This window comes from Homarus americanus, unplaced genomic scaffold (genome assembly GCF_018991925.1).
Source record: "Homarus americanus isolate GMGI-L3 unplaced genomic scaffold, GMGI_Hamer_2.0 scaffold20930, whole genome shotgun sequence".
NCBI lineage: Eukaryota > Metazoa > Arthropoda > Malacostraca > Decapoda > Nephropidae > Homarus > Homarus americanus.
The window spans coordinates 3496568-3511185 of NW_024748502.1; the positions used below are offsets into that span (position 1 = coordinate 3496568).

A 14618-nucleotide genomic window follows, 5' to 3' on the forward strand; every position below is an offset into this window, starting at 1 on the left:
GAACCTTAGGGAGAAATGGACAAAGCAAGTTTAATCCCAACGGCCTACCCCTCCCAGCAAGTGTGCTGCACACAACCTCACTATTATCAATACCTTGTTTAATCAGGCCGACAAGTTCAAGGGTTCGAGAAAACACCCACGATCCAAACACTGGCATCTCATTTACTACATCATTGTCAAAGAAAGGGAACTCCGAGATGTCCTTATCACCCGAGCCATGCATGGCTTAGACCACTGTACACTGATTATCAGCTCGTCAGAGCCAAGCTCTCACATCATGTCTCCTCAAAACAGCGAAGGCAGCAAGCTTCCAGAAGAGGATTTAACACTAAGCGTTCTGGAGGATCCAGTGGTAGTGCATGCTTTCAGAGAGCAGCTCGAACATGGGCTGATAAACGACCAGATGACAATCAACCGAAATTCCAGTGCCGAATGGGATATGTTTGACACTGTCATGACAAAACCTGCAGACACCCCCTCAGCCAGATCGAAGGAATACACCGGGACTGATTTGACGAAAATGACCCAGAAATCAATGTAGTCATCGATGATAAACGTGCTGCTTTAACTGACTGGCAGACCAACCCTCAGCTGATACCTCCTGCAAGAAGAAAGTGGTAGACCAACGCCAACTTCACAATCTAAAGAACGACTGGTTTAAAAATAAGGCATGTGAAACACAAAACTTGGAGATCAACTCAAGATGCGCGATATTTTTAATTCCATTTAAACAATTTATGGGCCATCGGGCCAACCATTTATGGTGCTCCCCTACTTCACTCAACCGATGGATATTCCATAAATAAAAAAGAAAAAGGCGTCATTCAGTGCTGGAAAAAACAACAACAAAAACACTACCATTCGCTGCTCAACCGAAACACCGATGCGGATGTCCTGACTACCCAGCAGGTCCCCCAGCATCCAGAGCTGACCCACCTCAGCTATCCTCCATCCCTGGATGAGGTAGCTACTGCCTTCACACAAATGAAAAATAACCAAGCCAAAGTGCCTGGTGGATTCCCAGCCGAGGTGTATAAAGCAAGAGGACACCTGCTTGCCAGCCATCTCCACTCTCTCCTGGAGAATATATGAGAAAAGGAGGAAATCCCCCAAGCTTTTAAAGATGCCTCCATCATCAATATTTATAAGAACAAGGGAAACCGGTCAGACTGTGGTAACTACCGTGGGATCTCGCTGCTGTCCATAGCTGTCAAGATTATCGCACAAATCCTCCAAAACAGACTCCTTCCTTAGGTGGAAAACTTCCTCCCAGAATCTCAATGTGGCTTTAACCCACCATGTGGCACCACTAAAATGAACTTTGCTGCCCGACAGATACAGGGGAAGTGCAGAGCACAGCATCTTGACCTGTACATGGCCTTCATAGACCTAACCAAGGCCTTCAACTCGGTCAACAGGGAAACCCTCTGGCGGACCTTCAGCTGTTTTAGCTGCCCACCAAAATTCATCGCCATTGTGAGGCAATTCCATGACAGACATTGAGTGGATATCGAGTATTGGATGAAGGGTCTGTTCAGCATATGACGACTCCAGGCAGGAGCAAAGGTGGTGGCAGCTTCCATTACTGAACTTCAGAATGCAGACGACCTCACCCTTTTCGTTCACACTGAGCGCGACCTACAGGAGATCCTGAACACCTACGCAGATGCGCATGCACACTTCGGTCTTGAGGTGAATGTACGTAGGACATCAGATTTCCTTTCAATCTGCCCCTGATTCAGCCACACTTCCACCATCCATCCAACTTAATTATACTACCCTCTCTAATGTTAACCACTTTCAGTATCTCGGCTCCCATTTGTCCACCACTACAGACATCGATGAAGAGATCCAATATCGGATCAAATGTGCATCTCAAGTCTTTGGCAGACTCCGTACCCATGTCTTCAGCTGTAGTGAGCTGAAATTATCTACAAAGTTGCACATATATCGAGCAGTGGTCCTTCCCACCCTCCTATATGGCAACGAGATATGGGTCACATACAGGAGGCACATCAAGGCATTTGAAAACTTTCACCAACGTAGTTTACGTTCCATCCTCCGAGTTCGTTGTGAAGACAAGAGAACAAATGTCAGTATTCTCGCTAACACATATAGTAGCATCGAGGCTACCATTATCCATGAACAACTAGGCTGAAGTGGCCATATTACCCACATGGACGACAGTAGACTCACAAAGCAGTTACCTTACAGTCACTTAACGAATAGTAAACGTAACACTGGCAGGCAACTGAAAAGGTATATGGATAGTTTTTAAGACAAACTTGAAAAATTGCCAAATCGGCCTCCTCACCAGGGAGACGATTAGTCTATACTCTTGGAGGACCACCAAACAAGAATTTTTCAAAAATTTCGAGTTAGCCCGACTGCATACCTAGGCAGACAAGCTCCAACTCCGGAAAGACGCTGCCGCCGCCTCTCCAGCACTAGATGTAGCCCTCCACACGCCCAACATCAGTGAACGACCCTGCCGGTACCGTATCGGCCTTTTCAGTCACCTCAGAACTCTCCAACGAAGGTGACATCCTTAATAACTCATATCATTGTATAGGTGGATGATCCTCATTCTCGATTCCGAGTGACCGTAAAGTAACAGTGTGTGTGTGTGTGTGTGTATGTATGTGTGTGTGTGTGTGTGTGTGTGTGTGTGTGTGTGTGTGTGTGTGGTAATTCGTTCCTCTTATCCACAAATCTATCCCCAAATCAGTGCTCTCCTATTTCCTGCCTAGATCTAATTTTGTGTATTTTATGAACATTGTTAAATGGTCAGATAGTTTAACAACTTTTGTTACCTTTCTTTATCCCTCATTTCAATTTATGTACCTCGATCATACCGCCCCCTCACACTACGAGTCTCTTGAGGGAGTGCAAATATTTGACCATACTCAAGGATTTGCCTTGCCATCCTCCTCTGAATGCTCAGAACTACATATTCCAAGCGAGGTTTCATATACGCGGGATATAATTTATGGATAATTTCGCGAGTATCATAACTAAAATACCTCGACATTTAATCCAAGCATCTTGTTACCCTACTTATTTGTATCCCTTGATCATTTCCTAGGTTAAGTATTATACTTATTTCCACATTAAATTTCATCTTGCACTTTTTAGACCACGAGAAAAGTTTTTTTTTTTTTTGGTCTCTCTGTAGTATTGCGGAGAGCCTCGTCTAATTTGATCACAAATTCTATTTTAGTGAAGTCAACAAATTTTCTTATATTGCTGTCTACGCCTATATCTATGTTGTTAATGTGAATAATAAATTGCAATTGTTCAAGTACTGAGCCTTGGGGTACTCCAGCAGTGATGTAACCCAATCGGTTTTGGTGTCATTAATGCTAACTCTTTGTTTCCTCTTCTTTAGCTTCGCCCTATTCAAATTTAGAACATACTACCCAATTTCGTGAGCCCCCATTTACGTATTCTCTTATGGGGGACCATGTCGAAGGTTTTGCTGAAGTCAAGGTAAACCTTGTCTTAATCTAGTCTGTCATCCACTAATTTGAAAACAATTTAAAATAATGTTTATAGATTTGTGAGACTCATTCCTCAATTTGCTTCCAGTAATTTTCCCACAATTTATGTTAGGCTGATTGGACGGTAGTTAGAGGATCGCGATGTCTCTCCATTTTTTTTTAATTAGTATCACATTCACAATCTTCCCGGATTCTTGTACTACAACCAATTTTATTAACATGTTAAACGTTAACTCAGGGCAAATTAATTTCTTCAATACATTCCTTTAATACTCTGACTATTTATCTTCGGGACCAGGGGACCTATTAGATTTTAGTTTACCTATTGTTTATTTACATTGTTACTAGTCATTACTATATCATGTAATTTCTTTTCTTTGTTATCTCAGTAGATAGTATGTAAGTCGGGGTCAGGAATTCGTGATACAGCCAGGCTGTAGAGTGAGCAAGCCGTTCCACTCTTACTTGACGGCGTGTCGGTGTGCCGAATCTCTCCACCGACCCAACACATAAAGTGGATCTGGTAACGAATCAGAATGATATGGGACAAGACTCGACACACTAGGTGTAACGGAGGATGTTTATCAATATGAGTGGGTGAAGCTACTAATGAAAGATGAGGAGTGATGCTAATATCATGTTTACTAAATGTAGCAAACCTTATACTGTAATATATAATTTGTGTGTGTGTGTGTGTGTGTGTGTGCGTGTGTGTGTGTGTGTGTGTGTGTGTGTGTGTGTGTGTGTATGTTTGTGTGTCCATTTACCTGCTTAACTCAGAATATACTGGGGAAGTCGGGTGTGTAACAACATAGACCAGTGGTCACACAATATCAAGTTACGTTAAGTGAAGCGTCACGTAGAAATGACAATAACAACATAGCCCAAAACAGTATTTATGCTTAAATATAGAAACAACGGTCCATCATTGCTAAGAAGATACGAAATTTTCCTTATGAAACACATAATTCTAGGAGTTAACCCTAAATATTGCGACAATAAACTATGTTACTTAACAGAATACTGACAGCTGATATACGTCACCGCCCTGTAAAAAGGGATCTCCATCGATCACCTAACCCTTAGGCAAAATTTGGATTTCTTATGATGGTAAACGATGACTTATATGATATTTTACCATATGCAAATTAATTACCATTAAGTTATATCAATAATAAGAGAAAGTTATTCCTATTTGGCAGAAACGTCAGTTATATACTTTTTAAAGCTTAACTGGTGATTATTCCTATGACTGATTGATATTGTATACTGTATGGTAAACCCTCTATATAAAGGAATGGCGCAGGGAAAAATATCACTGATAGAATAATAAAAGTTTTCAGGTTCTTGCACTATCCGGAAAATTAAAACTACATTTTGTTAAGTCAATAGATTTCTCAATTTTGAACTACCTGACCTAGCTTCAGACCTTACCTGACCTAGCTTGGAGAAGGAATTGCCCCTAAGTGTTCGTGTTAGTCACCAGAGGAAATAGCCGCCGTGGATCGTTGTGTTGTGGGGGAAGAGGGACGGTGTGTAAAGAACCTGGCTACTTTGTAAAGTCAGATGGAGCAGTTGAGGAGAGAGATGGACGTGTTAAAGGGGGAGAACGAAACCCTCAGGACTGAACTCCTTCAGGTAGGTGTCCTGCCTAGCAGGACACCTACGAAGGAGAAACAGGCGTGGAGAGTGGTTGCTTCCAAGGGGACTAGGGTGAGACTCAGGAAAGCTCACCAGGGTGTGGAGTGCAGTAACCCCTACCAAGTGTTGGAGGAAGCTGGCGAGGAGGACAAGAGGCAGGACGAGGAGAAGAGGCAGGACGAGGAAGAGAAGAGGCAGGACGGTGTGGTGCCAGGAGAGAAAGGGGCAGTTGTTCAGACCCTGCCCAGTGGTAACGTCGTGGTAGTTGGGGACAGCCAGGTGAGGTTCTTAGATAGGACTTTTTGTGCAAGAGATAGGAAACATAGGACTAGGGTGTGTTTTCCTGGGGCTGGGATAGGGGACATAGCTCAGAGGATAGATAGGGTTTTGTCAGGGGAGGTTACCAATCCAGTAATGTGTCTAAGTGTCGGAGGTAACGACATAGGAAAAGTTAGGAGTGAGAAACTTTTCAAGAGGTATAGGGAGGCGCTGGGGAAGGTCAGAGATAGGGGACGGATCCCGATAGTATGTGGTGTCTTGCCTAGAAGAGGAGTTGGTCGTGAATGGCTATCCAGGGCAATCGCTATAAATTGCCGACTGGAAAAACATTGTGCAAGCAATGGGCATTCATTGATAACCGGCAACCATTCTATGGCAACGACTACCTGTACGGTCGTGACGGAGTACATTTGTCTCGCGCGGGGGTAAAGACGTTGTCTGTATCCTTGGAGCGTGAAATTGTCACTCAAAAGGGGGGTTTCGCCAGTAGGAGAGGTCGGGGTAAGTGGGAGTCAAAAAACAAGCAGGTCCTGGGGAGTAAAAGTGGTTACTCAGGACAAGGGGTAAAACAAGACCAGGTAAGGGTAGGTTTAAATGTATACTATACAAACAGTAGGAGCGTTAGAAATAAAATAGACTTGCTGAGAGCGGTTGTATGTATCAAGAATATAGACGTCATAGCAATCACCGAAACTTGGATGAACCTGGAGAGCAAGAACTTTTTATCAGAGTACCACATAGAAGGGCACAATCTTTTTCACAAGGACCGGGAAGGTATGAAGGGGGAAGGTGTCGCACTCTTCGTTAGGGATACATAAAAATGTTGTATTAATAATTCAATAAAGGGTGAAATTGGAACCGAGTCTGTATGGGTAGAAATTGCGGAAGGAGAGAAAACTAATTATGGGAGTGATTTACAGGCCCCAAGTCTTGGGAAAGAAGCATCTCAGCCCATATGGCAGGAAATGAGTAGGGCAGCAAGATAGAACAACTTCAGAAATATTGACTGGGACAACATCGTAGGTGACTATGAATCTGAAGACTTCCTAGACGCAGTACAGGAAAATTTTTTTAAACAACTAATTACAGAACCTACAAGAGGTAACAATATATTAGACCTAGTATTGACAAATAAAGAAAGTATTATCAGAGATATCACAGTAGGGGAAGAACTAGGGAACACCGATCACAGAGAAATCAGGTTCACCCTAAATTTTGTAACGAAAAACCATGACAATATGGTCAGAGTCCCAAACTTTCGATTGGCGACTTATCAGGCGTTAAGAAGGTACCTAGGTGAGGGTGCCTGGGAACAGTCAGGTCAGTCCCCAGTAGGAACGGGTGAGGTCACAGATGACACAAGAATTGATCATGACTATAATATATTCACTAGTATACTATGTGAAGCACAAAAACAAAATATACCATACAGAAAAATTAGGTCAAATAAGAATGAACCAAGGTGGATGACCAGAAAACTTAAACATGACATAAGAATAAAGAAAGGAATTTATAAGAAATTAAAGGGAGGCGAGGAGCAGTTCAGAAATAGGTATAATGAACTATCTAGGAATGTTAAGAAAAATGTAAGAAAGGCAAAGAGAGACTACGAAGTCAGGATAGCGAGAGAATCCAAGGCGAATCCCAAGGGATTTTTCTAAGTATATAGGACAAAGGTCAAGGACAAAGTTGGGCCTTTAAATTCAGGGAGCGGCGCAGTGATCGATGACAGTAAGGAAATAAGCAAAGCATTGAACAGCTACTTTTTATCAGTATTCTCAGAAGAAATTCACGAGGAAATTCCAGAGGTGGAACTGATATTTAGGGGAAATGAACAAGATAAATTAAAGAATATCACTATCAGAAAAGAGGATGTCCCTTAAGAATATAAATAAATTAAAGAAGACAAAATCCCCAGGGCCGGATGAAATTTTTCCTCGAGTTTTGAAAGAGTGTAAGGTACAGATTAGCGGACCCCTCGTAAATTTATTTACAAAATCATTAGACACGGGAGTTGTGCCAGACTTGTGGAAACAGGCAAATGTAGTACCCATATTCAAAAAGGAAGACAGAGCATCAGCGTCAAATTACCGGCCGATTAGTTTGACGTCAGTAGTGGGGAAATTTCTTGAATCAATTATAGCAATACGCATTCGATCGCATTTAGAGAGAAGCAAATTAATCTACGACTCTCAACATGGGTTTACAAAGGGAAAATCTTGTCTAACAAATCTGCTGACGTTTTTTTAGGAAAGTCTTCGAGGAAGTAGATAATGACGATAATTACGATATTATTTACTTAGACTTTAGCAAAGCGTTTGACAGAGTACCACATCAGAGGCTTCTGAGAAAAGTTAAGGCTCATGGTATCGCGGGGAAAGTTTTTTATTGGATAAAATCGTGGCTCACCGATAGAACACAGAGGGTCAGCGTAGATGGTGTTAAATCTTAGTGGGCTGTTTAACCAGTGGGGTTCCCCAGGGGGTCAGTATTGGGCCCACTCTTGTTCATAATCTATATAAACGATCTAGATACTGGGATCAGCAGTGACATAAGCAAGTTTGCGGATGACACCGAAATAGGGCTGCAGATTAATTCAGGGCAGGATGCAAATGCGCTACAGGAGGATTTAAATAAACTGCAGAAGTGGTCAGAGAAATGGAAGATGAAATTCAACACCAGCAAGTGCAGCGTACTTAATATTGGTAGAACATATACGGTCAACGTATACAGCCTGAACAACATCAACCTAATGTTCGAAATATGGCAAACAGAGTATTGGGTTTTATATCTAGAAGTGTAAGTAATAAGAGTGCAGAGGTCTTATTGCAACTATATCTTGCGTTAGTCAGGCCGCACCTCGATTATGCGGTTCAGTTCTGGTGCCATTATAGAATGGATATCAATTCACTGGATTCGGTGCAGCGAAGAATGACGAAAATGATTCCGGGACTTAGAAACCTTCCATATCAAGATAGGTTAAAGAAACTAAACTTGCATCCCCTAGAAAGACGAAGAGTACGGGGAGAGATGATAGAAGTATTTAAGTGGGTGAAAGGAATCAATAATGGTAATATAGATAAAGTTCTTATAATATCCGAGCAGGATAGGACTCGTAGCAACGGATTTAAGTTGGATAAGTTTAGGCTTAGGAGGGAGATAAGAAGGAACTGGTTCACAAATAGGGTGGTGGACGAGTGGAACAAGCTTAGAAACTTTGTAGTAAGTGCTGGAACGCTGGAGAGTTTTAAAAGGAGGCTAGACAGATTCATGGATGATAGAGAGTGGTAGTAACTCTCGAAAGGAGTTGCCATGCACAGGCCAACCGCCTATTGCACTCCTTATTTTCTTATGTTCTTATGTTCTACTTGGCTTTCAAATTAATCATGCTCATGATGCAGAGAATACAAAACCAGGCACTGTGTTTCGTCACAAATGAGAAATCTCTTCCGACGAAAATACTGGACAAATAATCTATGACTTAACGCTAAACCAGCTGACACATGCTTTAGAAAACATCTAAGAAGATACGGCATAAATAAAATACAAAGAAGTCGTATTACAGACACACTCAATAACTGGAAGATACAAGAAATATGGAGCTCATATGGTTCCCTCAGACACCTTCCGATCCCAGAGGGAAACACTAACCTCCCATCACTATATAAAATGAATATCAATTAGGCCAGCTCAGCTATTTTTTTTAAACCAATGTAGAGTATCACTAAACACACAGTTTGTGGGTATATAACTAAGGCTCCAGAAAAATAAATTCGAAAAACCACTCAGAAACATGGAAAAGAAAATACACCATCAATCTGTACACTCTACATGTATGAATGTATTTATTTTTATTTGTCTACTTCATTTTCCCTGTCCCAAATTCTTCTTTCCCTCCCAACCTTTGTCTCTCAAAAAAAAGAAAACAAAAAGAAAAAACGGACGCCAAGTAAGCTAAAGAGATATGAGAAAGGTCACTGACAGAGGAAACAAGAGGACGATTGCGGCGGCAGAGCAGAAAACTGAGGTAGAAGAGTAGAGAATGGTAGAGAAAGCAGCGGAATAAAAAAAGGAAGCGTTATCTCAGAGGAGGAAGAGAAAGTACAGATGAATAAAATTCGCAAGAGCTGTAGCACGCTCAAATTAGGGGAGAAGGAAGAACGTCGCAGGGAGAGAAGGAGGAAACAGGAGTAGGAAGCTGGTTGGAGTGAGGGGTGAAGATAGTAAAAGTGAAGTGAGTACGCGGGGAAAAGTGAGAATTTTTTTGGCAGAAATTGAAAAACTGTGGATTGAATAAGAAATATAGAAAGAGAAGAAAGGATCAAATAAGAAAAGATGAGAATAGATTAGGAGGAAGTAAGTGAAAAAGTTAAGGATAAGGTATAAAAATGACAAAGGGGAGTGTGAATTATTAGGGGAAAAGGACAGTCAGAAGAAGAGAAGGAGGGTGAAGGAAGAAAGGAAGGACAGTGGAATAGGATCTGAAAAGGGTGAGGGTCGGGGAAGAGGAAGGTCTGAGATGAGGGATAAGGTGGGGGGGGGGGGGGGGGACGACTTGAAGCAATAAACTCGAGATATTCGCAGAAAATTTAACATATAAAACACTTATCCTTTAAGTTTGTAAAACATAGACCAATAAAAGTCAACTGCAGGATTGAGCCAGGGATCTTAGCGTTGCTTTCTGAATATTTTTGGATAATATGGGGTAAGAAATTTATTAAAACCAGCACAATTTTGTCTTAAGATATAACAGTCTTCAGTTAAATCATAAATGCGCAAGAAAACATTAAGAGTTGGAAGACTTTGTCTTGAATGTAAGCGAGATTTCCTGTGATGAGCAAAGGAGATGTTCTTGGCTTACTGCTTTTGAAAAACAACATAATCATGTGGGAGTTTTTACAAATCTTACGAATGATAGAAAACATATTTGAGCATTTTTTTTAAGGAAAACTCAAACAGTAACTTATTCAAAACAGAAACAAAACGAAGACACCCACCTCCGTTAGTGGGTTGTCGTTTCTTGTAGAGGAGGCAGCAGGAACAATGGAAGCAGGAGACAACCACGATGACAACGAAGGCCACAGCTACGCCGAATACCACGCCCAGGATCAGCGGTAACCTGTGGGAACAGGAGGTCATTCTTACTAAAACAATAAAACACCAAGGATCATTAAGTTGGGAGGGATAGGAGGCTACTTTTACTATAGCACTACAGCAGCAGCAACAACAACAACAACAACACACCCAGGATCACCAAGTTGTGTTGCCAGGTCACACTTACTTCATGAAAGGCACACCTGTTGAAGCAATGCTGAAAAAATGCAGGATTTTACTTCTCCCTCATAGATCTCCTTTACCTTTTATTATATAATTTTTGTTTCACTGTCCAAACATAGCAGGAATCATCTAGTACAACCTTGAAACCCTCTACTATCCTGACTCCACATAACCCCGTACTTTCATCTTGAAAACTGTTTTTCTCTGCAGGTAAGCTAAACTTAAAATTAGTTGTTGAGAAAAGTTAGTGGTAATGTAGACTCTCTCGTGCATGTAAATCTATATGTATGTGATTTTGTGCACCAGCAAACCAGGCTGCAGCTATATGAAAGAATACTCTAGAATCTAGAGTACTAGACCATATCAACACTAGACTGCCTAGACTGGTGCTGATGCCATTTTGATAAGTATTCAACAGAAATAGTGCATTATGTGATTCTTACATTCCTTTATTAAAATTTGATAATATTTGAGGACTACGTCACACGTCTCTTGCTTCCGAACACTGTCGTCTGGCTTGTATTTGGTCATATATTCTACATTAGTGGAACATTTTCTCTCATTTTAATGTAACATTACTATATTTTGAATTCGACCATAGTGAAGGCATCAATTAAAGATGTTTGGAATCAATACAACTTTTAAGACGATAATGCTATATGGCACTACATAATAAGATATGAACATCAAATAAAGAAAATAGGTTTCTAAGAGAAGGATAAACAATTTAATACTATGAAGTGAACGAGGCTGGCCAGAGTGGAGGGAACAATCAGTAGACTCGAGCAGGCGGATGATCTGCTGCCAGTCAATCAGAAAGTCGCCATGACCGGCTCTTGATTGGTGCCGTAAGAGCCAACCGCCATTCCGATGCTGGAAGAGCTCCACTCTCAACTTGGGGGTTGGTTGTGGGACTCAGAGAGGGGATGTTTTTGAGGATGAATGAGGTAGCTATTTTGGGGGCTCAGTAAGGTAGCTGTTTTGGGGCTCAGGGAGGAGATATTTTTGGGCCAAGGGACTGTTTATCGGGTTCCTTGAAGCTGTTTATGGGGCTCAGGAGCGCTGTTGATGGGGCTCATGAGGGATGTTGATGGGGTTTAGGGGTGGCTGATTATTGAACTCAGAGAGAATGTTTATGGGGCTTTGGAGTCTCAGGGGCTGTTTATGGGCATTGGGGGGCTGTTGATGGGGCTCAGGGGGCCGCCTCCCGAAATCTAGGAATGCTGGACAGATGCCATACATACTTCACCTCTGAGCAGTTGATTCAATTTTATAAGCGATTCAATCGTCCTAACTCGGAGTACTGCTCTCATATCTGGGGTGGCTCTTCTTCTGTACAACTATAAGATGGGGTGGAATCAAAGGCATTTCGTCTTATTGACTCTCCTCCTTTAGTTACTCTCTGTTCGGTGGATTTCGCATCCTCTGTACCGCCAGCAATGCCGTCGGCTCGAAACACTTGTCTTGCCTGCGGTGCCCACAGTTTCTCTGTGGCTGTCGGTCATACTAGAATAACCAGTTATAGTACACCCTTCTTTCCTCACACAGCCAAACTGCGGAATGCTCTGCCTTCTTCTGTGTTTCCATACTCATACAATCTGTCTCACTTTAAAAAGCTGGTTTTCCCGCATCTTCGTTGTGTAGATTGATATAATCTTTTTATTCTCTATCTTTAATTTCTTTTTCCTCTTATTTTTTCGCTTCCTAGGTCGATGACCTGTGCCAGGTTGGACTATTCCCCGTAAAAAATAAAAAAAAAGCAGTTTATGGGGCTCAGGGGGGCTGTTTATAGGGCTTATGGGGGTTGTTTATGGGGCTCTGGTGGCTGTTGATTGAGCTCAGGGGGCTGTTTGTGGGACTCAGGGGGCTGTTTGCGGGGCGCATTGGGCTGCTTGTGGGGCTCAGGGAGGTAATTCATGGGGTTCAAGGAGGCTGTTTAGGAGGCTCAAGGTTAACTGTTGATGAGGCTTAGGTGGTATTTATAGGGCTCAGAGTGCTGTTTATGGGCTCAGGAGGAAGGCGATTTCTGTGGCTTAGGGAAGGGGCTGTTTTTGTGAACAGAGAGGGGGTGGGGTTCGTGTAGATATACTTTATAATGTTCGGAGGGTGAGGTCCTATGAGTAACAGGGACATTTACACAGCTCTTGCATACGTAGGCAAGGAGAGGGAGACCAATCTAAATGCTCAGAAAGGCGAACTTTTTTCTTTTCAGGCATTAGCCCACCAGGGCTCAGGTCGCTTACCCACATCGGGGCCTGGAGAGCGAAAGTATAACAATAATAATAATAATAATAATAATAATAATAATAATAATAATAATAATAATAATAATAAAAAAAAAAATAAATAAAATAATAATAATAATAATAATAATAATAATAATAATAATAATAATAATAATAATAATAATAATAATAATAATAATAATAATAATAATAATAATAATAATATTAATAGAAATAATAATAATAATAATATTAATAGAAATATTAATAATAATAATAATCCATAGTAAATTAAATTTATAATAAAATGCACAATTAAAAATCACATAATAAAATAATAATGATAATAACAATAACAACACTAATTAAAAAAAATAGTATATGTATGTTGTGTTGTCAAAGTAAGAGGAACAATTAAGATCCTGCAATTGTGTGTAAATGAGGCAGAAAGTCACATGAGCAACCTGGGTCTTGGTCACAATTTTTTTGTGATGCCATATGGCAGCAGGGTCTACCATTAGACGATACATAATGCTTCTAATATCTTCCCAGGGGGTAGTACCTCCCTGCTTGATAGCTGCCTACGGCCTACTACCTACTTGTGGAGTTCAGGTCAATTAATTGTTCATGTCTTAGGTAAACGTTATGTTATTAAGTTCTAGCCCTCTAATGCAGGTTGGGGAGAAGTGTTTGTGAATATACAATGCGTAAGGAGTGGATTCAGTCTGACTGTTGTAATATAACTTTTTATCGGGTTTAGTGTGGGTGTGTACAGTCTACTGAACATTGGGATGGAAGGTTATAGAGCAATTGAGCCCCAGCCCTAATAGATTCCAACCCTAATTCGTTCCAATGAGAGACCCAATGAGAGCGTAGTCCATTCAGACTGGAGCCAATTAAGACTGGAAGTCATCTGACCAGGCAAGGATTCTTAACCTTTACTGGGGTCACGGACCCCTTTGATAATCTGATGAAAACTACGGGCCCCCCTCCACAGAAAATTGCGCACAAACATGCACACAAAATTGTGGTTTGACATTTTGCACCTTGTTTCAATAAAAAAAAAGTCAAGGATGTTAAATAAGATTTGAACAGTTTTCTTTCAATAGCCTTATTCTTTTGACACTGACAAGCTCAAAGAAATGCCCAGACTGTCAATATGCTAACAAAAATCATAAACTCGAAGAATTGGAATTAATTACTTGAATGATAAATCAGAAAAAAAAATCTATCACTATCACTGAAAGCAGTCCTTGGCAGACGCCGCCTTACCAGAACGGCATTGACACTCGGGGGAATTAATTAATTAATTTATTTATTAATCACTGGGGAACACACTTTCGGTTGCATGAGTTCTGACACTTGATTCTGGTAGATTTGAGGTCACAGATTCTGAAAATGGCATTCGTTTGTGCAGATCAGGTCTAGTTTTGATGCTACGCGGCAATTTACATATCAGGTCACAGATTCTGAAAATAGCAAAGGGAGGTAATAAGCACTCAACTTGCTTCCGTTGAATCTGACAGTGAATATGACACTGAGGTCACAGAGGAGTCAACTAACAGAAATAGTGACTCAGATTTTGCAGGCATATCAACAGAACCGCAAACATTTAGCCAAGCAGAACTCAATGACTTAGTTCGAGATCTGGGTCTGTCTAAAAAGCTGTCAGAATTGCTGGCTTTACGGTTAAAAG

General features: G+C 41.2%; 1 protein-coding gene across 1 annotated transcript in view; it reads right to left on the reverse strand.

Moving 5' to 3' along the window:
• Nucleotides 1-14618, reverse strand: part of LOC121880339 (protein shisa-like-2B) — a 95863-nt gene that overhangs the window by 10242 nt on the left and 71003 nt on the right. Inside the window, exon 3 of the mRNA XM_042387493.1 lies at nucleotides 10418-10539. Within this exon, the coding sequence (XP_042243427.1) occupies nucleotides 10418-10539 (122 nt within the window). The remainder of the gene's footprint in view (nucleotides 1-10417; nucleotides 10540-14618) is intronic.